This window comes from Macaca nemestrina, chromosome 7 (assembly GCF_043159975.1).
Source record: "Macaca nemestrina isolate mMacNem1 chromosome 7, mMacNem.hap1, whole genome shotgun sequence".
Taxonomy (NCBI): domain Eukaryota; kingdom Metazoa; phylum Chordata; class Mammalia; order Primates; family Cercopithecidae; genus Macaca; species Macaca nemestrina.
In genome coordinates, this window is record NC_092131.1 from 121,889,855 (window position 1) to 121,917,754 (window position 27,900).

General features: G+C 51.3%; 1 protein-coding gene across 2 annotated transcripts in view; it reads left to right on the plus strand.

The window, feature by feature from the left end:
• LOC105493124 (Ras protein specific guanine nucleotide releasing factor 1) overlaps positions 1-27,900 on the plus strand; it is a 133,317-nt gene that overhangs the window by 69,994 nt on the left and 35,423 nt on the right. The window contains exons 12-20 of one of the 2 annotated variants that reach the window (XM_011760573.3): positions 1,536-1,672; positions 4,036-4,118; positions 13,234-13,491; positions 15,441-15,814; positions 17,835-17,960; positions 19,599-19,769; positions 20,660-20,766; positions 21,277-21,389; positions 23,700-23,760. In XM_011760573.3, the coding sequence (XP_011758875.2) occupies positions 1,536-1,672; positions 4,036-4,118; positions 13,234-13,491; positions 15,441-15,814; positions 17,835-17,960; positions 19,599-19,769; positions 20,660-20,766; positions 21,277-21,389; positions 23,700-23,760 (1,430 nt within the window). The remainder of the gene's footprint in view (positions 1-1,535; positions 1,673-4,035; positions 4,119-13,233; positions 13,492-15,440; positions 15,815-17,834; positions 17,961-19,598; positions 19,770-20,659; positions 20,767-21,276; positions 21,390-23,699; positions 23,761-27,900) is intronic. The other variant, XM_011760574.3, reaches the window with a different exon arrangement.

Consider the following 27,900-nt stretch of genomic DNA (forward strand, 5'->3'; position numbering starts at 1 on the left):
ATGGAGCTGAATGGGGAAGTGCACGGAGGGCAGAGTCCTTGGTGCTGTGATGTTTGATGGGATTTACCTCCCAAGGCATCAGAATTGGAGGTGGGGTCATTATTCAGATTAGGGGGAGTGATCACTACTGTTGGGCCAAAGTTGGCACTCATCTCCCTTCTTCACTGACCCCAAGCCAAGACCCTCAGAGATGCCTCTGGATGCCCTGCTCTGTGGGGACACCAGCAGGACCCGTGCTCTTTTCCCTCCTCAGACTGGGCCTCCTGGGGTGGGCTGTGTCTGAAGCACCTCAGCCTCACAGGCCCAGCATGGCATGGGGATGGGCATGGGCCTGGGGGTTGCCACACACATACTTGGCAAACACACACACACACATGCCCTCATGCATGCACCCTGTTCAGCCCCTGCTACCACTGGGTTCTGCTTCCCTCATGCCCTTCCAGTAAGGGCCAAACCAAGTGGTTCCCCAAGGGAAGAATAAACGAGGAGGCAGCTTACCTGGAGCCTTCCTACCAGTGCAGCCTTCTTTCATCTTGGCCATAGCAGGTCCACAGGAAAGCCCAGACTCAAGTGGCACTGTCAGGCCCCAAGGCTCTTTACCCTCCTAGGCCCAGGGAGGTGGGAGCCTGGCCACAAGCGTCCCCCACCTGAAACACACTCACACACAGGCACCCACTTCTCAGAGACTCCAGCACAGTCCCAGGACAATGGGCTCCCCCGTGCCCAGCAAGGACTCCTAAAATTCTCAGGTGTCAGAACTGGAAGGGACAGGAACCTCAGAAATCAAGTCCCACTCCTGTTGTACAGGAGGACATCTGAAGCCCAGAGGGGGAAGGAAACCACCTCAACATCACACAGCCATAGAGCTTCAGAGGAAAGCAGAGCCAAAGCAGGCCCTTTACACCATTAACCCATTCAGTGCATCCCCAATTAATGTGAGTGCATTGAAAAGAATCTTGAAGCCGTGGTCTTAGTTTTTCCAAATAAACAGCTTTCAAGACTTCAAGGAATTTTCAGGTTAAGAGCAGTAATAAAAATACCTTGGATTCACTTTTGCTTTGGGGAGCTCTAAACTGAACTAAATGTCCAGTCCAATCCATAAAAGTTTAAGATCTTGAAGTTCCTCATTTGGCCCCAGAACCACCTTGGGGGTAGCAGGAGGGCCTGGCTGTGAGGCCCATTCTAGCCCTGCCCTGGCTTGGCCACCACCCTGCTGGGAGCCTTGGACAAGTCCTCGCCTGGGACCTCACCTCCATTGGTGTAAGGAGGGCAGAGGGCAGACTGATTCCTAAAGGCTCTCCTGCTCTGAATCCGGAACTGCCCCTGAGTGATCGTAAGCTACGTCTTAGTTTTTCCATCTTTGAAATGGAGATTCCCCACTTAGAAAAATAATATTCTGAAAGTAGCAGCAATTGGCCTGGTGCCTTACCAATGCAGAGCCTCCACCGGTACGTAAGACAGGGACCAATAAAACATTTTCCAACTGAAAAAGTGTCCACATTCATGCTGCTAACTTTATGTTTTACAACTGGAAGCCAAAGGATCCAGCCAAGACATAGATCACTTGGATTTTAAAATCGGGGTGGAGCCAAAGGATTCCCCGCCCTTTACGGTCATCCTAGTGGCCTCGTCCAGACAGGAGAAGGCGGCGTGGACCAGTGACATCAGCCAGGTGAGTAGCGTCACCTGTTCCTGAAAGCGAGTGGTCCCTTCATGCTTAACCAGGTCAGGGGCTTGGCTGGTGGGGGGATGGGGAGGGTCGGCGGAGTAGCTGCACTGTTCTGCAGAGAAAGATGCAAGAATCTTCCAAGTCCACAGCCCTACCCAAAGCTGAGCTCAGCTAGTCCATCCCATTTACAGTCCCCTGGGTCACCTTGAAAGTGTGGTCTGGAAACCCCTCTTGCATCTGTACCACCTAGCAAGGTGATTTTAAAAACTTCAGTTTCCTGGACCCTTCCCCCTTTCCCCACTACCCTGCCGACCTACAAATCTAAATTGTTGGCATATGACCTGCAAATCCACATTTTAGTACATGCCCCAGGTAATTGATATGCACAGAAAAGTCTGAGCATATTAGATGTAATAATGTTCACAGTGAGAGAGCGGTCTCCCTGAAAGCCGAGGGTAGCTTCTTCAGTGAGTCGGGGCAGCTACCTAAGATCAAACCTAGCCTCAACTATGCACATGGAAGATTTAGTTTTGCTTTGGCCTGCTGCAAGCATTAGGGTCATTCGCCCTATTTGGAGCATTAACCAGGAAGCACAGACTTTCCCAGGTGCCAGTGAGCAGACCCAGAGTGCCCATGGGTGCCTAAAGTACAAGGGGTGAGACTTGAGTCCAAAAAGAGGTTGTCAGCAGCACCGGGGTTCAAGCCCCAGGACAAGCCCCTCCCTGAGCCCAGCAGGGGCCTGTGATGGATCAGGGATGTGCCATCCCAGCAGCTGGGAGCCTTGGTCATCCTCTCTGTGGGGTAGGGTGTAGGAGAGCAGCCAACAGCAGGAGAAGGGGAGGGAGGTTGGTGGCCCCCCCCCCACCATGGTCCAGAGGGTTGCAGGAGGCCTGTGCCTGTAGGAACTGAAAGGGCAGGGCAGCATCTTCATGGGATCTAGGACGGCTGCCCTTGCTCACTCCCCACCTTCTTGGTTTTGTGCCCCTTCCAGGCTCCCCTGACTGCCCCTCCCAGCCTTCCTTCTGGCCCACCTGCCCATCTCACAGTCCCAGAGGAGTAAGGCGGGTAGGACGATGCATAGCACATGCCTGTTCTGAGTCTTCCCACATGTCTTCAAAACACCCAGGAAGCCCTGGAGAAAACTGCAGACCCTGAGCTTGGCCCTTTCACACCCCCAGTGAGCTGCAGCCGTCAAAGGCCCAGGGCTACTTGCCCGGAGGGTACCCACTAGTCCTCTGCCCTCCTTGCAGCTGTTGTGGATGCCAGTGAATGGGTCAAGGTGGGAGTCCTCTGGCCCCTACACCAAGCCCTCCTGCCTCCATAACACTCTGAGCCCCTGGCCAAGTCTTTGTTCTGCAGTCGCTGGTAGAACCAAAGCTAGAGAGATTGTCAGGTGGGTGAGAGAAGTGGGACTGAGAAACGCAAATGACAGAAGCCTCCCTCATTGGGGTCCTGGCCCTGCCCAGAAGTCTGGGCCTGGGAGGTCCACCACCCACTGTGCCAGCTCTCAGTTGCTACTTCCCAATGACTTTGACACCCTCCTCCCTGCAACACACACATTCTCAAAACCAGAAGATTCTGTAATGTGCCACCAAGGCTTCCCCATCGCTATGCCAAGAAGAAACCCTCTCATGGCAGAAATGTGAAGACCCAGGGCAGGGGACAGTGCAGGGGAAAAGAGGCAGGCCCCCCAAGAGATGCAGCTTTTATTTTTGTTTGGGCGGGTACTTTTTATTCAAAGCAAAATTTGCATTTTGAATATTTTTGGAGGTCGAGTGAAATGTACAATCATCTGTGGCCCTCCTGCCAGTAGCCTTGCCTTGCCCAGGACCCCACACCCATGCATTCTTCACATAGAAAACCATCCACAGCATCCAAGTGTTGGCACTGTGATGGTCAGAGCACAGAGAGAACAGTTCAACACCCCCGTGCAGCGGGGCAGAGGCCCTGCTGGGCTGGCCTCCCAGGAGAGAGATCCAACATCATCTTGGATCTGATCTTGTCCTTGACACTGGACCCCAGAGATCAGCAACAGAATGGTCAGTGGCAGATGCATTCATTTTGCATCCCAGTGGTTGTTTGCAGTCAACCCAGTGAGGCAGAAGTCATTATCCCCACTTTGCATATAAGGAAACCAAGACTTGAGATCAAGTAAGTTCCCCAAGGTCACTCAACTGAGACTTGACTTCTGGCCAAAGTCTAAAGGATGCTCCACACTGACCCTGCCTTTGCCAGGACAATCCCCTTGAAGCTTGAGGACCCTGTGTCAAGCCAAGGCATGTGAACTTTACAGTTGGCAGAGCTCCTGGTGGGCCTGAGTCCAGCAATGGAGAGCTCTCACGCTAGGGTCCTCTCTCTGATTCCAGTGTGTGGATAACATCCGATGCAATGGGCTCATGATGAACGCGTTTGAAGAAAATTCCAAGGTCACTGTGCCACAGATGATCAAGTAAGTGCCCTAAACCCCTTTTGACCAGGCAGCATTCCAGAGACTGAGTACCACAAGGCGACAGCCAGGACACTGGGATGAGCCAGCTACTGGGGTTCAGAGATGCTGGGCTTTGTCTTCGGGGGTGTTTTGGATGTTTTCTTGTTTGTTTGTTTTGAGTTGGGTGATTGCTATTTGGATGATTGCTTTGGCTTAGTTTTTTTTTTTTTCTTTGTTTGTTTTAATTTTTTATTTCCATAGGTTTTGGGAGAACAGGTGGTATTTGGTTATATGAGTAAGTTCTTTAGTGGTGGTTTGTGAGATTTTGGTGCAGCCATCTCCCCAGCAGTATATACTAAACCCAATCTGTAGTCTTTATTTTTATTTATTTATTTTTATGTTTTTTTTTTTTTTTTTTTTTTTTTTTTTTTTTTGAGACGGAGTCTCCCTGTGTCACCCAGGCTGGAGTGCAGTGGCGCGATCTCGGCTCACAGAAACCTCCGCCTCCCGGGTTCAAGTAATTCTTCTGCCTCAGCCTCCTGAGTAGCTGGGACTACAGGCGCCTGCCACCACACCTGGCTAATGTTTTGTATTTTTAGTAGAGACAGGGTTTCACTGTGTTAGCCAGGATGGTCTCGATCTCCTAACCATCTCGTGATCCGCCCGCCTCAGCCTCCCAAAGTGCTGGGATTACAGGCGTGAGCCATTGCCCCTGGCCCCAGTCTGTAGTCTTTTATCCCTCACCCTCTTCCTACCCTTTCGCCCTGAGTCCCCAAAGTCCCTTGCATCATTCTTATGTCTTTGCATCCTCATAGCTTAGCTCCCACTTATGAGTGAGAACATATAATGTTTGGTTTTTCATTCCTGAGTTATTTCACTTAGAATAATAGTCTCCAGTCCTATCCAGGTTTCTGTGAATGCCATTAATTCCTTCATTTTTTTGGCCAAGTAGTATTCCATCTTATATATATGTATATGTATACCACAATTTCTTTATCCACTCATTGATTGATGGACATTTGGGTTGGTTCCACATTTTTGCGAATTGTGCTGTTATAAACATGCTTGAGCAAGGATCTTTTTTGTGTAATGACTTCTTTTACTCTGGGCAGATACCCAGTAGTGGGATTGCTAGATCAAACGGTGGTTCCACTTTTTGTTCTTTAAAGAATCTCCACACTGATTTCCATTGTGGCTGTACTAGTTTTCATTCCCACTAGCAGTGGAGAAGTGTTACCTTTTCACCACACCTACGCCAACATCTATTTTTTTTTTTTTCAGTTTTCTATTATGGTGCTTTGGCTTAGTTTTGTTATGGTTCATCTGTTTTGTACATGTGGATTATTTTTGTATTTGGCTGTTTAAAATATAACATTAGGAATGAAACTTTATCTACTCTTTTTTAACAACTATTTTTCTTTTCCTAATTAAAAATTAATACATAGAACATTTCAAAAACCAGAAAAACCAAAACACAGGCTCCAGGACCACTGTGTTTGTTTGAACAATCCCCAGAGACAAGAGGGATTTAGCAGGTGTCCTACTAAATGCAGCTCTCCAAGCCCTGGGTAATGCAGCCCCCCTCACCTGCACCAGGCACAATTATCTTGCAGTCACCTGCGTGCCTAACCCCCTCACCATACCCTCCTTCTGCCCCAACCCTGGAGCCCAGCGGCTCTCTGACCTCAATTCCCATCTCTGAGTTCTGAGTCTGCCTTGCTCACCTGGTGCATGCTAGGACTCTGTTCCCACCTGGGCCATGTTGCTGTTGCCAGAACAATCATCTAGGTAACCCAGGCCTCTTTGCTACTTCACATACATGCTCTGGGGAACCGAAGAGTTAATGCATTTAATGCAGAACATGATTTAATGTGTGAAATCCTTTATTTCCACTCACCACCAATCTGAAGTCAAGTGTGATGAAGCGAGCCCTTTATGAACCTACTGTGTGCCAGGAGCTAGCCAAGGCAGTTTCAGGTCCACCAGGTCTTTAAGCCTCTGCACAAGTTGATAAGGAATTATTCCCCTCATGACTACATCGCTGAACAGGTGGTGGGGTACAGCAGGAAAGTCTGGCCTCGAAAGCAACAGCCCTGGTCACCAGGCCTAGCTTTGTGTGTGACTATAGACAAGTCGCTTAACCTTTCTGAGCTTGGGTTTCTCACGTTGTAAATGGGGGACATGATAGTACCTACCTACTTCCTAGATCTGTTTCAATAATCCAATAAAACTCACAGCTGGAATTACCATTATATGTTTAGCGAGTACCCACTCAATTACCATTATATGTTTAGCGAGTACCCACTCAATTACCATTATATGTTTAGCGAGTACCCACTCATGCTCTGGAAAGGGTGCACATTGAGACAGCCAAAGGAGCAGATGAACTTTGGGAGGCCGAGGCAGGTGGATCACTTCAGGTCAGGAGTCCAAGACCAGCCTGAGCAACATGGTGAAACCCCATCTCTACTAAAAATACAAAAATTAGTCAGGCCTGGTGGCACATGCCTGTAATCCCAGCTACTCAGAAGGCTGAGATGGGAGAATCACTTGAACCTAGGAGGCAGAGGCGGCATTGAGTCGAGACCTCACCACATGTATATATGTGTATATATTTTATATATATGTATATTACATATCTATATATATAATATATTATATTATAATAAAACATTAATATAAAATATATATTAACATATAATATATAATTTTATATAAAATTTATTAAAATGTTATTAATTTTAATAAAATTAAAATCACCTACGAAAGAAAAAATAACAAAATGTTGAACTATGATAGTGATAAAGTGAATGGAATGTCCAGATTAAAATGACAACTTTAAGGACCCATCTGCTACCAATCTAAAGCCTGGCTTCCTTCACAGGAGGACCAGTGAGGGGACCAGGGAAGCAGAAATGAGCAGGTGGGGTCTCTGTCCTCGGGAAATTCATCGTTTAGTGAGAGAGAGACACATAGAGAGATTATTAGAAAGCAGTGTAGCGCATGCTGCAGAATGGAATCTGTGTAATCCAGGTGAGGTCCAGAGGATGAGTGACAGATCTACCTGGCACAGTTAAGGATGGTTTCTTATGGAACGGGACATCAGAGCTGGCCTCGAAGGATCAGTTGGACTTTGCTAAATGACTGAGGGGGAAGGGCATTCTGAGAAGAGGGCACAGCATGAACATAGGTTCAGAGGGAAAAAAGTGCATGGTGTTTGGGGAGAGTGCAGGGTTGGGGAGAGTGACATGTCATGAAGGCAATGACCTTGATGCAGTTGTGGTCTCCAAGTACACTACCAGACAAACTATTCTAGAGGCTTTGGAACAGATTCATAGGCTAAGTTAAGATGCTTCATTTTGGGGCCTAGAGTATTGATTTTGTTTTTGAGACAGGGTCTCACTCTGTCACCCAGGCTGGAGTGCAGTGGTGTGATCTCGGCTCACTGCAGCCTCAACCTCCTGGGCTCAAGTGTTCCTCCCACCTCAGCCTCCCAAGTAGCTAGGACTACAAGTGTGCACCACCACACCTGGCTAATGGTGTATCAATTACAAACACATAGCAAGACACCAGGGAAAGGAAATGGGATAGCTGCTGATGGAGTGAAGTTTGAACCAAGGAGCCCATGCGATGGAAAACACTTGGGCCAGTGGCACAGACTTGCCCTCTCCCTGGTGTAGGGGCGAGTGCCTGGCCACAGCTGCAGCCATCAGTTCACCTGGAGAACAGCTACACCTTTCTCTGCATTTCTTGGGCAGGAGACACAGAGGGTCAGAATAGCCATCACCAATAGGTGGCTGACTTAAGACCTAATAAATATTGAATGTCCCATATGCCTCATGAATATTAAGCATAGCATCAATATTTGGCGCCTTGTGGCTATTTAGTGCCTTTGGTCCCTCTGTCCTTTCCTATGTTCAGCATGCAGGTGCTCTCCTTGGTATACTATGTCTAGTGTAAGTCTTCTGTACTTAGCTTCATCTGTCTTCCTTATTTATTTCTCTTACTTTTATGGCCCAATTTGACTTTCTTGAATAATATAGCGATCCATACGACGTAGTGAAAGATGGGGCTGGAGCAGTGGGCAAGGGTCAGATCACAGTAATGTGACAGGCGAGGAGTGGGGCTTTGTTCTGTAGGTGATAGAGACAAACCAGGGGAGTGGCAGGCTCCCCGCTGCTGGCCACTCTGATGGGGAGAGTGGGGAGTGGAGAGCCTAGCTGGAGAAAGGTGTAGGGATGATAGGTGGGGAGTTGGGGGTATTCCTCCCATATGTCTCCCAAAACATGCTGAGTTTCTAGCACAGTTCCCTGCTCTCAGACTGTGAGTCAAGAGCATCCTGATTTTGGGTTTGCAAGACAAAGGCATACACTGCACGTGTCCCAAGTACTCCCACTAGCCCCTAACATGATGCATCCAGGCCTTACCACAGCAGCTCTGTGGGTGGATGTAGTGGTCAGGGTCTCAGGTCAGCCACCAGCAACCCAAAACTGAAAAGTCTCCTTCCACCTGCCGGGCTCCTGGGGCTGAGGCTCTGCCCCAACATGTGACCTCAAGGGCAGGTAGACTCAAGGTGGGGGCACTGTCCCTGGGAAAAAAAAGAAAAAGTCCTTTTCCCTTCAGGCAAGGCCTGTCATTGATGCCTGGGAGACAGGAATACCACTTGGAGCATTCATCAAGAAGTGTTGGAAGATCAGAGAGAAGCAGATCTGAATTTCCAATGAGAAAATGTTCACATTCTAAGGCACTGAATACACTTTCTAGCAGGGATAGCAAGTATCTGGCACTCAAGCCAGTCATCTCCCATCCAAAGCCCCTGGCAGACATTGCTAATGGATCACAGCACTCTCTTGTGTTGAGTCTGAAAGCATAGCCCTGGGCCACTGCCACCAGTCTGCCTACTTTAATGCACCCTCCCATTTTACAGACAGGGAAGCTGAAGTCCAGGATAGTTCTACAGAATATTGGGGATATTGCCGGGTGTGGTGACTCTTTCCTGTAATCCTGGCACTTTGGGAGGCTGAGGCAGGCAGATCAATTGAGGTCAGGAGGTCGAGACCAGCCTGGCCAACACAGTGAAACCCCATCTCTACTAAAAATACAAAAAATTAGACAGTCATTGTGGTGCATGCCTGTAATCCCAGCTACTCAGGAGTCTGAGGCAGGAGAGTCGCTTGAGCCCCAGAGGTGGAGGTTGCAATGAGCCGAGATTACACTACTGCCCTCCAACCTGGGCGACAGAGTGAGTGAGACTCTGTCTCAAAAAAACAAAAAAGAGGGCGGGTGCGGTGGCTCACTCTGTAATCCCAGCACTTTGGGCGGCTAAGGTGCGCAGATCACAAGGTCAGGAGTTCCAGACCAGCCTGGGCAACACAGTGAAACCCCGTCTCTACTAAAATACAAAAAATTAGCTGGGTGTGGTGGTGGGCGCCTGTAATCCCAGCTACTCAGGAGGCTGAGGCAGGAGAATCACTTGAATCCAGGAGGCAGAGGTTGCAGTGAGCCAAGGTTGCACCACTGCACTCCAGCCTGGGCGACAGAGCAGGGGTCCATCTCAATTTAAAAAAAAAAAAAAAAAAAGAGTATTGGAGTTACCAGAGGCACTGGAACCAACAGTGATTGTGAGGTTTAAAACAGAAAAGGGGCTGGGCACGGTGGCTCACGTTTGTAATCCCAGCACTTTGGGAGCCCGAGGCGGGTGGATCACGAGGTCAGAAGATGGAGACCACCCTGGCTAACACATGGTGAAACCCCGTCTCTACTAAAAATACAAAAAAAAAAAAAATTAGCCGGGCATGGTGGCACGCGCCTGTAGTCCTAGCTACTCAGGAGGCTGAGGCAGGAGAATGGCGTGAACCCGGGAGGCAGCAGAGCTTGCAGTGAGGAGAGATGGCGCCACTGCACTCCAGCCTGAGTGACAGAGTGACAGAGAGAGACTCCCTCTTAAAAAAAAAGGAGTAGAGAATGCGGGGGCTTTTCTTCACTTTCTCTTCCCCCTCCAGTAGCAGGAGCCCACAGAAAAGCTGCTAGAAGCAAACCCTTGCCAGAGGGGTCAGATGATCCCTATTTGGATGCCAGGCCTGGGCTGGATGCTTTGGGATGGTGATGTGGGAGTGGCTGTCCTCTCCCTCTGAAACATGCAGCCCAGTGGGAATGACTTGGCTTCATTTGAGAGACAATTCCTGAACCCCTTCAGCCTCCAGGGCTGGACGTCGCCCTTACTCGATGTTGCTGTCCCAGGCACTTCCTCCAGCCCAGTATTTCTTTTATTAGTGCTTCTTCACAGTTTCTCGCCTTCCTTTTGAGACTTTTAGTGTTGACTAAAGGAAAAATGATCAAGCTTTTAAAGAATTCAGGTTTATTTTCTTTAGAAGCCTTCCTGAGGACTGTCGACGGAGGCCGGCAGCCCGGGAGCCGCCCTTCAGGGAGGTCCTATCAAATCCCAGCACAGTGTTTCAGCCAGCTTAAATGCAGGTGGGGGGCTCAGCACCTGCAGAATCACATCAGACTTGCTGAGAAGAGACATTGAAGCAGAATCACATAAAGGTTTGGGCCTGAGAATACATCTGGTTAGAGATGACAGAGTCGTCCTCACTAACCCCATCAGACGTCATCTTATGTTTGGGAAAGGCAAGGACAAGGGTCATTTATCTTGTAGGGAGAATAGAGACTCAGGCAAGAGACCTGGGAGGCCATATGCTCTGGCCTGCTTTGTCCTCAAAGCATCTTTCCAGAGAGCTGCACATCATCACAGAGTTGGGGGCCTTGTGGAGTTATGCCGTCGAGCAGAAATGAGCAGGCGTGGCTTCTCTCGTTTGCTACTTTGTCTCACAGTAGTGAGAGGTCCTCTCTCTGTCCACTCTGTGTTGCTTCCATGTTCTCTCATTTCATCCTCTTTGTCCTTCTCTGATTTCTAGGGCACTTCCACAAATGTGTTTAATAGACCACTCTGATTTTCTGATTGTCCGATCTGCCATTTCCTGAATTCATCCCAGCCTTCAATTCAGCACTCTTGTTTTTCACATCCAGGAAATCCTTCTGACATCAGATTACTCCCTCTTCATGGTTGCTTCTCGAGGTCCCATAGATGCAGTGTATATTTTCCTGAATCTTGGTGGAAACCAAATCGGGAGTTTTCTAAAACGTTTTGTGTCTTGCAGCAAAGCTAACTTAGAAGGCAGCATTTCCTCGGTTTCTTTGGAATGGTCTCTTTTTGAACTGCAGTATCCTTTCAGGCCCTGTGCTTTTCCCATATTGTTCTCATCCTAAAAAGAAATCCCCCCACCCTGCTCATTGAAGGTGCTCAGTAAAAGTTGTTTGTTTATTTCAAATCCCAAGAATGCTTCCAAAGAAAAGCATTTAAGAAAGATAGTGTGAAAGGGAGGCTATGTCCATTTGCTCGCTTCCTCTGAGCACTATCTACACTCCTAGGTAGAAGATACCCTCGAAAGAACAGGTGAGCCAGGCGCAGTGGCTCACGCCTGTAATCCCGGCACTTTAGGAGGCCGAGGCAGGTGGATCAAGAGGTCAAGAGTTTGAGACCAGCCTGGCCAACATGGTGAAACCCCGTCTCTATGAAGAATACAAAAATTAGCCAGGCATGGTGGTGCGTGCCTGTAATCCCAGCTACTTGGGAGACTGAGGCAGGAGAATCACTTGACTCGTGGAGGCAGAGGCACTCCAGCCTGGGTGACAGGGCAAGACTCCATTTCCAAAAAAAAAGAAAAGAAAAAACTAGATAGTCTGGGCACAGTGGCTCACACCTGACATCTCAACACTTTGGGAGGCCAAGATGGGAGGATCACTTGAGCCCAGGAATTCAAGACCAGCCTGGGTAACATGGTGAAACCATGTCTTTACCAAAAAATACAAAAATTAGCCAGGCATAGTGGCATGCACCTGTAATCCCAGCTACTGGGAAGGGTAAGGCAGGAGGATCGCTTGAGCCCAGGAGGGCAAGGCTGCAGTGAGCCATGATTGCACCACCGCACTGCACTCCAGCCTGGGCAAATGAGACCTTGCCTCATTTAAAAAAAAAAAAGAAAAGAAAACTAGATACAGCCATCAGTATGTAATAAGGACAAACAAAAAATAAAGAAGTAAATAAAAAGAAATGAGCACTATATTTGATTCTAAGATTCTTGGTAGTCAAAACAAAAAGTAAAACATGATGACAAAGACTCACAATGTCCAAAAAAATGAAAACCCACAGTTGCTGAAGAGTCCTGATAGCTCCCGCTGGATGACCAATAAAACACGATTCCAGTGGTTTAACCACCAGAGGGCGCTATGTGGTACAGCAACCTTCAGGGCCACTGGTTCCCACTATGCCCTGTAAAGGCTGCCGACCTCAACTCAAGTTCACAAGCAGCTGAAACAAGACCCCTGCAAGTTCACACCCATCTCAGCCCCTTTGTCCTCACATCTTGGCAGCTGCTAGCAGATCCAGATCGAATAGACCACATTTTGTTTTTCCACCTATCAGCTGATGGACACCTGGGTGGTTTCCACTTTGGGGCTATTACGAATAATGCTGCTAAGAACATTCATGCACACATTTTTTTTTGAGGCAGAGTCTTGCTGTGTCACCCAGGCTGGAGGGCAGTGTCACAGTCTCAGCTCACTGCAACCTCCATCTCCCGGGTTCAAGCGATTCTTGTGCCTCAGCCTCCTGAGTAATGGGTATTACAGGCATGCGCCACCACACCCAGCTAACTTTTGTATTTTTACCAGACAGGATTTTGCCATGTTGACCAGGCTGGTCTCGAACTCCTGACCTCAAGTGATCCTCCCACCTCAGCCTCCCAAAGTGCTGGGATTACAGGCGTGAGCCACTGCACCCCATCCATGTACACGTTTGTGTGAACAGAGTTCCTTGTATCTTGTGAACTCAACAACACGTTTTTAAGTTTGTAATATTTCTCCTGTACTTCTAGGGGTTTTATAATGGAGGGTTTTTAGGATATTGGGAAAACGAAGTTGTACCCTCCTTCAATGTCATCCTTCCCAAGCTTGTTCTCTTAATAAGACCATCCTGGGCTGTCAGTGTGTGGGGGAAGCAGTGATGAGTAGGCCTGGTGGGTACCATTCAGATGCCTTTAGACCCACGTCACCTGCATCCTTCCTCCCCTCTCAGGTCTGACGCCTCCTTATATTGTGATGATGTTGACATTCGCTTCAGCAAAACCATGAACTCCTGCAAAGTGCTTCAGATCCGCTACGCCAGCGTGGAGCGGCTGCTGGAGAGGCTGACAGACCTGCGCTTCCTGAGCATCGACTTCCTCAACACCTTCCTGCACTCCTACCGGGTCTTCACCACCGCCATCGTGGTCCTGGACAAGCTCATTACCATCTACAAGAAGCCTATCAGTGCCATCCCTGCCAGGTGGCTGAGGTGCCCTATCCTCCTATGCCCACAGAGCTTCCAAGTCTTGGAGGAAAACTGAGCATGCACGGGGTTGGGGGTGACCCGGAAGGTCCCTGGGGGAGCAGCAGTAACACGTGCTGGGGAGCTGTGTGACGCTCACCACCACTGCCCCCTCTCCCCTGGAACCAAGCTTCCTTCTGCAGAGAGGTAGGGATAGCTCACCTGTCTGGTGCTACTGCTCGGTCTCAGCTTCTTCCATCTCCACCTGCAGGGATCCTGGGGTGTGGAGGGTGCTCTCACCTCCTAGCCCCACTCCTGGAAGCACAGGGTCCCACCCTCATCAAAGGACAGTGCTTCCTTTGGTGAAAAAAGAGAAAGGAAATGAGGGGAGGGAGGACAGAAGGAGAGAGGGAGAGGGAGAAAGAAAAATAAAGGGAGAGAGAAAGGAATCTTACCCCTGCTCTGCTTGGACCACCTCCTACTCTGAGAAACGATGGAGCCCTTTTTGGCCTAATTGGGGTGAGTCAACATAAGGAATGCAGGCCACCTTAGCCTTGGCTTCCCGAGAGACATGGAGTAATGAAGGACTTGGTCAAGGCTGCTGAGCAGTAGGTCAAGTTCAGGGATTGGTTCAGGCCCCTGATGGGCCTCACTGCTCCAGGAGGAGCCCGTCCGGGAATGGTAGGTGATTATCTTTTCTGAGAGGCCACTTACCCAGATCCCAGTTGTGGACAGCCCATCCCAGCCCTCAGAGGCTCAGAGGCTCTCTGAGTGCCCCAGCCCAAAACACCCTAGGCAAGACATGAGGCCAGAGCCTCAGCTCTAGGGCTGCCTGGAGCAGAGCTCCTGAATCACACTGGCTCCCCAGGGCTCCCCAGGAACCTCACCATTCGTCCCCCAACCCACACCTCTGCTGCCAGAGCAACGCAACGACCCAGAATATACACCCATTCCCTCTTCTGTTCCCTCCTCCTGCCCCCACGTCAGGACTCACTGGGGCAGGGCAGGGCACATCTTGCCTCTCTGCCCTGAACTTCTGAAACCTCAATGATCCGCTTCCCAGGGCTCTGAGAAAGCAGAAGAAAACATCCTATGCAGGATGGATTCACCCCCTAAAAGTCACTGAGATCATTCCCAGGGGCCCAGCAGCAGTGCCCTATAGAACAGAGAGGCTGGTTCAGAGACTGCTCTCAGCCCCGTGGCCTTGGCTGAGTCCCTTAACCTCTCTGAGCCTCAGTTTCCTGCCTATGACATTCCTACAGTTATCCTGTAGACTAAAAGTGCCTACGTTCTGAGGCAACAGTGAGGGTTAAGAGAGAAATCCTGTCCTGTGCACAACGTGGAGCAGACAGCCTTGATGAAACAAGCTATGGTTGTTCTGGATGTGTAACCTGTTTCCAGCCTGGCCTGAGGTGGGGCCCTGTCATGAAGATAGCAGGGGACATTTTCAGCTTCCCATCCCCCTAAGTTTGCATATAGGGCCACTCAAGCCTCATGGCAGGTGGAAAGGACCCTGGGTTTAGAGTAGGAGGCATCAGATGAGTCATTTCCTGTCTCTGAGCCTCAGCTTCCTCATTCCACAAACCATGCCTGAGGACCTCTCTAAAGATGAGGCCAGAGCGTGTAGGCGGGAGCAGGCCCTGTGTGGGACGGAGGGGGGTTTTACACAGCCTGCAGGTCAGGGGACCCTTAGCACTTCAGGTCAGATGCTGCAGCTGCTGCCCTGAGGGGGTGGGGGGCGGAGCATAGAAGCCCCATATCCTCTGACCAAACCACCCAAAGCAGGACCCTTGGCCCTGAGCCATTTAATCACATTGTCCCTGCTCAGAAGATCAGCTCAGGCTTGGGTTTCAGGGATCATGAGAATGCTGGAGCCATTGCTGCCACTCTGAACCCCGCTGGAGACGGCCCCCAGGCCTCGGAGGGCAGGCAGGCCTACACTGTCATTTTCACCCCCACCCCCGCCCTCCCAACAGGTCGCTGGAGCTTCTGTTTGCCAGTGGCCAGAACAACAAGCTTCTGTACGGTGACCCCCCCAAGTCCCCGCGCGCCACCCGCAAGTTCTCCTCGCCACCACCTCTGTCCATCACCAAGACATCTTCGCCAAGCCGCCGGCGGAAGCTCTCCCTGAACATCCCCATTATCACCGGCGGCAAGGCCCTGGACCTGGCCGCCCTCAGCTGCAACTCCAATGGCTACACCAGCATGTACTCGGCCATGTCACCCTTCAGCAAGGCCACACTGGACACCAGCAAGCTCTATGTGTCCAGCAGCTTCACCAACAAGATTCCAGATGAGGGCGATACGACCCCTGAGAAGCCCGAAGACCCTTCAGTGCTCAGCAAGCAGAGTGAGTGGCCATGCCGTCGGAGCTGCCCCCCAGCCTCCCAGCCCCACTGAGGCTCAGCCTGGCCCAGCAAGGCCTCGGGGCTGCTCTTCCTGCTCCCATGGGGAAGGAAGGGAAAGGCTGGGGGTCCCACCAGGCAGACTGTGGAGGCAGCACAGAGTCTGGGCGGTGCAGAGAGGTAGCCGTATGTGGGAGCCTAGGGCGCGGCGGGAGGCAGGCAGAAATTCCCAGGGCATCACCACACTTTAGAAGAGTGTCAGTTCCCATCGTGAGCAATTTAGGCATCCCTCTGCCCTGACCACAGCATCCTGTGGCATCCCTGTGTTTGTCCATGTCTGCAGAGGACGGGGCCTGGGCCAGGACCATTCAGGGCCCGGGAGAGAAGAGGTCGTCAGCAGCACCTGCCCACTGGGATTCAGTCTGGCTGAGGACTCAGACCAGACACTGAAATGTGGACACCTGATATGAATGGCGTGTGATAGGGGGATGCTCGAGGGACACAGAGGTTGGGGTGGGAACACCATTGGGGGTGTCATAGAAGGCTTCCTGGAAGAACTGTTGGATCTTGATTTTTACCAAGAGGAAAAAACATTCTAGACCATGGGAACAGGATAGGAATGACTGAGGAGCAAGAAAAGAAAGGCCTTGTGTGTTTCGGGGACAGCTGAACGCCAGGCAGACCTGAAATGCTGGGTGTAAGACAGAGGCTGGAGATAATTCCAGGACAGGCTGGAGATAATTCCAGGACAGGCTGGAGCCTCCCCACTCTCACGGTTTTTCCTGACCGTTCTAAAAGTGTCAGGCCTGATTCTGTTTTAGATCTGATCAGGCCACACCTTGGGTGCCACCAGCATTGTCTTGGTTAGCACATGAGAGCATGTGCACACACCCACGTGCAAACCAGGGCTGGTCAGATGCCCCAGGCTTTGAGGAGAAGGCCTTTGAAGAGGGAAGGATTTCTCTCCTCTCAGCTGTCAAGAGGGAAGGCAGAGGGCACCCCTAGCAGAGGGCACAGCTGGGGTGAGATAAATCCTCCACCATGCTTCTTACCAAGTAACATTCACTGTGGCACATGCAGTTAATGGGTGATGCGTGCAACTGAAAGTCAGTAACCAAGGAAATGGCCTACCAGAAATTTTATAATTTCACATTCTGAAATGTAACGCAAGGCAGTCCTGAGAAATTAGCTTGTACCAGGCTTCTTGATTGGTGATCCAGGAGCCCATGAACCTAATTGTGTGCCAAACTGTGTGTGTGTATGTGTGTGTGTGTGTATGTGTATATGTGTATTTGTGTATGTATAAATATGTGTGTGCATGTGTGTGTGCATGTGGACATTATTGTCTAAAGAGAAGACCTGTGGCTTTTTGGGGGTTCTCAAGGTCAGATGCAACTACATCCACTCTCTATGTGGGAAAACTGAGGCCCAGAGCAGTTAAGAGTTTCTGACCAAGACATCACTGTGCCAGACCTACGCTTTTAATATAATTCATCAGCTTCCCCAGGGTGTGTGGACCATGAGTCTCCCAAGATTAGGAAGCCTCTATAATTAATTGTCCGAGACAGGACATTTTTTAAGAGCGACCAGGGGCATGGGGCAATAGGTAAAAAGCAGAGGAAAACTGGAGCAGATGGTGACCTTAACTAAGAAGCTTCGCCAAAAAAAAAAAAAAAGAGAGAGGCCATCACCTGGAACTTGTTAGAAATGCAGACTCTCAGGCCCCACCTGAGATCCCCGATCTTGTCAGAATTTGCATTCTGACAAGATCCCCGGGTGTGTCTGGTAAGGTTGGAGAAGCCCTGGTAGAGCAAAAGCCATCTTGGAGATTGACAGTGCTCATTAGCAAGAGAAAGGTTCTGATAAGATCTGTGGGAAACAAAGCTGTTAAACTTTCTTCAGCAGCTGTATCGCAAGCTTACTCTGTTTTGCCTCAGTAAATTATAGACATAATTTTAAAAACAGATATTTAAATTTTAAAATTAAAATTGAGAAAAGTAAAATTATTTATTTCTTTTCTCCCAGGCTCAGAAGTCTCCGTGAGAGAGGAGTCAGATACTGATCAAAACCAGAGTGATGATGGTGATACTGAAACATCACCAACTAAATCTCCAACAACACCCAAATCAGTCAAAAGCAAAAATTCTTCAGGTACAATGCACCAATTCAAAACCACAAATAGATTTCCAGTTTGGGAGAGGGCAGCAGGTCAAGTCGAGTCCAGGCAAGTGGGTGTCATCCCTTATGCTTTATGAGTGGCTCCTAAGAGCAGTAACTTTTCTGATGTTTCATGACCCACCCGCCCCGCCCCGGGGGAAGGGGCTGTGGGCACTGGCACATTGGCTGGGTAGATCCTGCTCTTCAACTCAACCAAGTCACTCTCCCAACTTCAAACAAGACTGCCTTGAGCCCACCCAGCACAGGTGGGCAGGGAAGCTCAGCATCTAGGGCTCATGCATGGAAGATCCTGATTCAGAAGGTGCTTCCTGAACTGCGTGTCAGGCTCTGCGCAGGCCCCTTTCATCATCTTGACAACCTTGCAGAAAGGCCAGGTTTTTCAAATAAGGGGAAAGACTCCAAGAGGCGGTGACATTGCTCATCCGCAGTCTCAGACTCCTGATCCTGAAGGGTCCTTGAGAAGCAGTCTTGGTCTCTGGTTTTCATAAAGCCCTTTCCCCTATACAAGGGGGCTGTGAGATACCCAATGGTGAGAGAGAGCTCCCAGGGGACCCACCTCCCAGGCAGCCCCTCCTCACACAGCTTTCTCCAATGCCCCTGCTCTCACATGCAAAGGGCAGCCTGCAGCCTGAACTCCCCACTATCCAGGCCTTCAAAAGAAACCCAATAGGTAGCAGGGTCATCGAACTTGAGAGAGAAACTGCCCAAACGCACTGCAGCCCTGCCACAGCTGCTCAGACACACAGAACAGAGCTTAGGAGAGCCAAATTTCAGAAATAAGCTGTGAGTCCTTAAAATAAATCATCTGTGCCTCACAGCATAAATACTGCTATTTTGTCTTAGTCTGGATTGCTTTCCAGAGACAAGATGAAACCAAAGGTTTCAGGAGTAGGCTTCTCCTGTCATTACTACTAAAAATTATTATTGTTATTACTAATAGCAATGCTATTCCATAGCATTTATATAGCTTTTCACCTAATACAAAGTACTTTCATCTATGTTATCGCCTTTAATCTTTATATCCACCTTTTGAAGCTTTATCCCTGTTATGCAAAGGAGATTGCTGAAACCCAGAGAGGTTAAATAACTTACCCAAGGTCACACAGCTAGTAGGGAATAAGGGAGAATTTCAACTTAGGTGACTGGACTCCAGGAGCCATCCTCTCTCCATCCCACTGTGTCCACGAGCCCATCAGTATGAATTGTTATGGATGTCAGACATTGAACAGGTTATGTGTTTAATCCCAAGTAGACTGAGAGAGTAAGAAAACTCATGATGCTGCCCTCAGGCAGGCCCGTGCCCAGCTGGACCTGAGAAGTGAAGCGGTTGAGAGCGCAGAGAGATGGAAGGGGTGACTGGAGACCTTCTTCAGAAGCAGGAGGGTGCTTCTGAAGGGGCAGCCCTAAGGGTGTTGTGGTGTGACTCTCCCCAGAGATTCTAACACAGAGAGACCCACACACACAAACCAGCACCACCCGACATGCCCTCGTACCCTGAAGACACAGCCTGCTGGCTCTTGACGCTGGTCTAGCCTCGGGACCCCTGGTTTTCTAACAGCCTGAGGAGTTGGGACTGGGGACAGCTGAGGGTTGGTTCCCTCCTCTCTGCAGAGTTCCCGCTCTTTTCCTATAACAACGGAGTCGTCATGACCTCCTGTCGCGAACTGGACAATAACCGCAGTGCCTTGTCAGCTGCCTCCGCCTTTGCCATAGCAACCGCGGGGGCCAACGAGGGCACCCCAAACAAGGAGAAGTACCGGAGGATGTCCTTAGCCAGTGCAGGTATGTGGGGTGGTCTCCGCTCACAGGGTCCTCCCCACGGTCAACCCCAGTGGCAGGTGATAACCGGCATGGTCCTGGGGACTTGTTCTACTGTGGGTGTTTAAGGTGTGCTGCTGAAGGCACAAGTGGGTCCTGTTAAATTGCTTCAATTGATTTCACTCACTCACTGGACACGAAGCTTCCTGAATCATTATTTTGACTTGGGCACCGCCTTCCACTTATGGAGGTGTGGGGTCACAATCCCCACCTCTCTGCACTGGTTGGGGCTGTGCACACACCCAGGGCCTGAACCCCACACCTAGAGCCAGGGCCACTGCACATCTAGGGCACAGGCTGCCCTGCACCCTCCTCTTCCAGCGCCCAACTGAATGCCATCCATCCCACCCCCAAACTTCCACCCTGCAGGCATTTGCTAGTGCCGACCCTCCTGCCTGGAGGCCCCTTCCTTCCCATCCGTCACCCTTTGCTACTTGGCCAACTTCTACTCAACATAAAGCCCATCGCCCATGGGAACCTCTGTTCCCCCATGCTCCACCTCCCACTTCTGCAGCCTTGGTCCTGCAGCAGAGACTGGAATAGGGGCCCCCGTGAGCTCTGGTCCCTGGGGATGGCCTGCATGGCTCTGTCTTTGGAGGCTGCCTGAACCTTCCAGCAGCTCTTGAAAGATGGAGAGGTCTAGAAGAGGCTGGGCATGCATGGACCATGTCCACTGAGAAGCCATGACATCTGTGCTATTGGTCAGACACTAGTTGTTAAATACGTTATTATCCCTCTGCCCATGACCCTCTCAGCCCAGCTCAGCCAGATCCCAGAGGCAAATCCAGGCTAGTGTCAAGCTCTGTTTCTTGTCCTCACCTGTCCTCTCTCCCCTCTGCCACGCATGCTGCCAGGGTTTCCCCCAGACCAGAGGAATGGAGACAAGGAGTTTGTGATCCGCAGAGCAGCCACCAATCGTGTCTTGAACGTGCTCCGCCACTGGGTGTCCAAGCACTCTCAGGTGGGTGGGAGCCCTCCCTGGGCAGGCTGCTGGGGACCACCAGGCAATGGCCCCAGGAACCAGCTGCCTTCCAAAAGCAGCTGCGGGCAGAGTGAGCTGATGGCTGGCAGTGGGGCAGCAGGAGGGAGGGAGATCAAGTGTGCCACCCTGATGTTCCCAGAGGACTGCTCAGATTCCCTAGGAGGGAACCAAGGACAAGGAAGGGACAATGGGCCTCTGTCTATCCACCCTGCCTGTAGCAGGGGTACAGGTAGGTTGGTGCCTCCCTGGCCCAGGGGTGCAGCCAGCTGAAGGATGGGCTTTGGTCTGGCCCCAGTGCTTTTATCTAAGATTCTCTAGGCCTGGAGAGCCTCTCATGCCCTGCCAGGAAGCCAGCAGAAAGGAAATGAGGCAGGTCAGCCTGCCCTGGGCAGAAGAGAAACTGGAGCTCCCTCCTCTGGCCTGGGCCCAGACCACCTCAGAGCAGCTCAAAAACAGTAACCAGAGCCACCCATCACGCCTTCCTGGCAGGACTTTGAAACCAACGATGAGCTCAAATGCAAGGTGATCGGCTTCCTGGAAGAAGTCATGCACGACCCGGAGCTCCTGACCCAGGAGCGGAAGGCTGCAGCCAACATCATCAGGTAAAGGCAGTACCTGGTTCCTGGCTCAGGACTGCCTGCTGCGACAGGAGCCCTGCCTTCTGACTCTATGTGGGCTGGTCAGAGGCCAGGGAGGTGAAGAGCGCCCTTGTCAAGGACAGCCCCAAGTAGGAGTGCTGGGGTAGAGGTGAGCTCTTGGGGACAGGCTCGAGCCTGGGTAGTCCATTTGTCGTTCCTTCCTCTCTCCCCACCCTGTGCCAGACCTTGATCTCTTCGAAGCAAGAACCCAGCACACTTCTGCATGTGTGTCCACAGCTGCTACCCCCTGTCTAGCCTGTGCCATCCAATATGGTAGGCGCTAGCTACACAAGGCTATTTAACTCTTTTTTTTTTTTTTTTTTTTTTTTTTTTTTTGTGCTCTTGTCACCCAGGCTGGAATGCAGTGGCGCGATCTTGGCTCACTGCAACCTCCACCTCCCAGGTTCAAGCAATTCTCCTGCCTCAGCCTCCCCAGTAGCTGGGATTATAGGCACCTGTCATCATGCCCAGCTAATTTTTTTATTATTATTTTTAGTAGAGACGGGGTTTTACCATGTTGGCCAGGCTGGTCTCGATCTCCCGACCTCAGGCAATCCGTCCGCCTCAGCCTCCCAAAGTGCTGGGATTATAGGCATGAGCCACTGTGCCCAGCTTTGGCTGTTTAAATCTTAATGAAAGTTAAATAAAATTTAAAGTTCAGCTCCTCAGTGACATGAGCCCAGCAGCCTCAGTTTCACCCCTGACATGTGGCTAGCAGCCCCTACATTGGACAGTACAGGGTGTAGATCACTGCCATCACTGCAGAGATTTATTAAACAGTGCTGGCAAAGCCTGATTTGTAGGTGCTCAGGGAGTGCCTGTTGAATTGAATTCAGTTAAGTTGTTTATCCTCAAACCCGTGCTTGTCCTTTCCTGGCGGAGGTCAGGGTCAGGCAGCCCCATGTCTGAGCTGTCTCAGCCAGTGACTTATGTGAACTGGGCAAGGCCCCTCTCTGAGCCTCATCCATAAAATGGGTGAATAACACCCACTTCAAGGCTGGGGTGAGATCACAGGTGTCACTTCTACAAGCTGTTCAGTGGGTGGCGGGCACCTACCGACTCAGCCTGTCTGCTCCCAGCCCAGCCCAGGTGTGAGGGCTTGGGCCCTGGCCTTTCCTCCTCACCTCTTGCCTGGCCCCAGCTTCCCCAGACTTTCCACCAAGTCCTGCCTGTGACCAGAGTGCCCAGTCTTCCTCCCCAGCCAGGCCGTTGGGGCCCCATGCTGGGGCCCATTCTTCCCTCAGGCTCACAGTCCTAAAGTCTCTTTCAGACCTCCCCATCTTCAGTACAGAGGCCAGAGTGTGTGCACACATACACACACACACACACACACACGCACGCACGTACATGCACACAACCACCGCTCACATCCTCCCAGGAGGCCTTAGGAGTGTGTGGAGCCCCCCAGCGAGCATATTGATCAAAGCCACCCTCGGAGGGGAGCCTGTTCCCTGGGTGCGATGAAAGAGCAAGCTCTGGAGTTGGCTGCCCTGGTTTGGAGCATGGGCCCACCGTGCTCCAGCTGCGGGACCCCAGGTGAGGCAGTTCCCTGAGGGGCCATTTCCTCAGCTGTAAGATATACATGACAATGCCTTCTGCCAGGCTGATCCAGAGAGCCACTCCCTGCAGCTCCGGCAGGCCTGCAGACCTGACTGTCCCCATGCAGCCCAGACCTGGTTCTCCAGTGTCCGCAGCCTCCGTTGGCACTCACCAGCTGTGACTCTGAGCCCATCACCGTGAGCGTGAGGCACTTTGGCCTGACTTTGAGGCTCCACCCTCATTCCCCACCATGGGTATCACTCTCCTCTGCAATCCCAACTCCATCCTTGCAGTCCTTCCTCTGGGCCTGTGGCTGCCATACTGCCTCCCTGCTCCCTGTGCTTCCTTCCTCTCATGCATCCCGTCATCCATGTGCTCGCAGGAGCGCCTGCTGAATGTCCAGTCCTATGCTGGCACCAGAGCTATGGGGCTGAATCAGACACAGTCCCTCCCTCAAGGGCTCCCTGCCTGAGGTGGCAGAAAGGCCATTCCCACCCAATCAGATGCAGGAAGCCCAGGGGCTGAGAGGGCCCCAGAAGGGGACCTCCCACAGCCAGGAGGGTCAGAACCATCAGGAAGAAGAGAGTGAAGGACAAAGAGGAAAGGGTGCTCCTGGCAATGGGGATGACGAGGACAGGGGGGCGTAAGAGCAGAGGCCATGTAGGGCTGCCCGAGCTGGGGAGGGGCTGCAGAGGAGTGAAGTGGGGCTCACTATGCCTTCTCGTTCCTGCCTAGGACTCTGACCCAGGAGGACCCAGGTGACAACCAGATCACGCTGGAGGAGATCACACAGATGGTGAGCCGGGCCCACCCTCTTGCTTTCCAAGGCTTTCCTCCCCGTCCTCCTACCCAGGACCCCTGATCCAGCACAGGCATCACCCGTATTCATTTTCTGTGGCTGTTGTGAAAAAATACCACAAACTGGGTGGCTTAAAAAAACAGGAATGGGCTGAGCACGGTGGCTCACACCTGTAATCCCGGCACTGTGGGAGGCCAAGGTGGGCAGATCACCTGAGGTCAGGAGGTGGAGACCAGCCTGACCAACATGGTGAAACCCCATTAATACTAAAAATACAAAAATTAGCCAGGTGTGGTGGCAGGTGCCTGTAACCCCAGCTACTCAGGAGACTGAGGCGGGAGAATCGCTTAAACCCAGGAGGCGGAGGTTGCAGTGAGCCGAGATCACCCACTGCACTCCAGCCTAGGGAACAGAGGGAGACTCTGTCTCATTTAAAAAAAAAAAAAAAAAAAAAAAAAAAAAAAAAAAAATTATTCTCTCGTAGTTCTGGAGTCTGAAATTAAGATGTGAGAGGGAGGCCAGGTGCGGTGGCTCATACCTGTAATCCTAGCACTTTGGGAGGCCGAGGTGGGCAGATCACTTAAGGTCAGGAGTTCAAGATCAGCCTGGGCAACATGGTGAAACCCCATCTCTACCAAAAATACAAAAAATTACCCAGGCATGGTGGCGCATACCTGTGATCCCAGCTACTTGGGAGGTTGAAGTGGGAAGACTGCTTGAGCGTAGAAGGCAGAGGTTGCAGTGAACTGAGATCGAGCCACTGCACTCCAGCCTGGGTGACAGAGTGAGACCCCCATCTAAAAAAAAAAAAAAAAAAAAGGTGTTGGAACGGTCATGCTCCCTCTGAAGGCTCAAGGGGAGGCCCTAGTGGCAGTGTAAGAGCTGGTCTTCACCCCAGGTCTGGCTGACTCCAGAGTGACAACTCTCCCTCATTCCATCTACCACACTGCCTCATCCTCAGAAGTCGGGCTGCAGCTCACCACCTGCCCAGAAATGATGGGACCCCAGAGAGAGAGCTGTGCTTACCACAAACAAAGCCAGGCTCATCGTGGCATTCCACAAGGAGTAAGGGAATGATGGTCTTGTGCACTTCCAGTGTCCTGCTACAGCCCACTTTTTTCCAAGTCAGTGCTATGCACCCCAGAATACCATCACAAGCCACCCCAGAGCCCTTGGCCCCTGCATCACAGCAGCCAGGGATGCTCAAGACAGACTCACTCTGACCACACCACCCCCACCAGAGGCAGAGATTGCACCATGCTGGCTCAGCCCCTTGCTGGCTGCGTGACCTTCAGTCTGTTGGAAGTAGCCAGTGTGAGGACCTGGGACTCTAGGCTCTGGGCCCCTGCTGCCCCCACTCCTCCCATGTTGCCCTCCTGGTTCCTGGAAGTGGTGAGGGCACCTATGAAGCTGTAAGCACTCTGCCCACACTCTGCCCCCAGAGCAGCGCTGCAGGGCTGGGCCCCCAGGAACCCACACGTGCTCCTTAGGCAGGGAAGTTGACGATGCCCAGACCCTACTTCCTCCAGACTGACCCTTTGGGGCCAGAATGCTGGGTAAACCCCAGGACAGAAGTGCTCCTCTTGGCAGCTGAAGGGAAGCTGACTGCACTCTGCTCCTGTTTCCCAGAAGAGGCCCACCTGGAATGTTTACCCCTCAAGAGCATGAGGGCCCCTTGTTCCTTCGTGAACAGCCTGAGGTTCTTCCAGAACAAACAGCCGCTGAGCTGCCCGCTCTTGTCCCCAGAGCGCGTGTGGGGCAGATCTGGGTTGAGAGGACCCCGCGGCCTCACTAGAGACAGCGAGGATTTTCAAAAGCCTATAAAAGGTGGAGGAAGTTGTCATTTTTGACCTCTGCTTCCAGGGTCACCCTCTTTCCCAGGCCACCCCAGGGAAAGGAGCCAACTACCCCACCTTGGCCAGAACGCCTCTTCTGGCCACTGGTTCTGGTGCAGGCCTCTGGGCCCCACAGTGCCTGGGCCTCTGGGCCATAAGCCACCCAGCTCCTTGAGCTTACCCTTGGCCCTGTCAGTTCAGCCCAACCCCAGGGCACCAGATGGGAAGGTACCCTCAGATGGGAAGGTGGCTGGGCTGCCCACCTGTATTCACTCAGCTGCTTCAGAAGCTGAGGGTCCCCTCCCTGTGAGCACACAGGGGATCCCCTGCCTGGGACCTCTCACTACAACCTGGCATCCCAGTGGCCCTGCCACTCTCCTCTCCACATCCCCAAAGGCTTCATGTCCTCCAACATCCATACTCCTGCACCCTGGTTTCTGTACACACCCCTCCCTGCCCAGGGCAGCTCTGCCAGGAAAAACTCACTGACAGCCACCACACACACACACACCACACACAAACACACACCACACACACCAAACACACACAACACACACTACACACACCACACACACCCAGCAAACACACATACCACACACACCACACATACACTACACACACCAAACACACACCACACACACACACTACACACACCACACACACCCAGCAAACACACATACCACACACACCACACATACACTACACACACCACACACACCCAGCAAACACACATACCACACACACCACACATACACTACACACACCACACACCACACACACACCCTACACACACCACACACACCCAGCAAACACACATACCACACCACACACAACCAGCAAACACACATACCACACCACACACACAACACTCTACACACACAACACACATCACACCACACACACACATACTACACACACTTCACAAACACAGTGCTCACACACCACATACATACACACATACCACACACACCACACATACACCACACCACATACACACCACAGATACCACACCACATACCACACATACACACACACACACCACCCACACAGGTGCACACCACACACAACCACATACACACACATACCACAGATACCACACACCACAGATACCATGCACACACACACCACATATACCACATACATCACTCACATGCACACACCACACACACACACCACACACACACCACACCACACGCCACACCACACGCCACACCACACACTCCACGCACACAACACTCACATACCACATACACACATACCACACCACACATATGCATACACATACACACACACACACCACATGCACATTGCATTATACCACACACACCACTTACACACACATCAACACAGGCGCACAACACACACACATACACACCACAGATACCACACACGCACACACCACACACACACCACATACACACCACAGATACCACACCACACACACATCACACACACACATACCACATACACACCACACCACACACCACATACACACATCACCCACAGGCACACCACACACACACACACATACACATACACATACCCACACCACAAACACCCCATACACACCACACACACACACACAGACACATACACATACCCACACCACAAACACCCCATACACACCACACACACACACACATACACACACATACACATACCCACACCACAAACACCCCATACACACCACACACACACACACAGACACATACACATACCCACACCACAAACACCCATACACACCACACACACACACACACACACATACACATACCCACACCACAAACACCCCATACACACCACACACACACACACACACACATACACATACCCACACCCACAAACACCCCATACACACCACACACACACACACACACACACATACACATACCCACACCACAAACACCCCATACACACCACACACACACACACATACACATACACATACCCACACCACAAACACCCCATACACACCACACACACACACACATACACATACACATACCCACACCACAAACACCCCATACACACCACACACACACACACATATACACATACACATACCCACACCACAAACACCCCATACACACCACACACACACACACATACACATACACATACCCACACCACAAACACCCCATACACACCACACACCCACACACATACACATACACATACCCACACCACAAACACCCCATACACACCACACACACACACACACACACACACACATACACATACCCACACATACACATACCCACACCACAAACACCCCATACACACCACACACACACACACACAC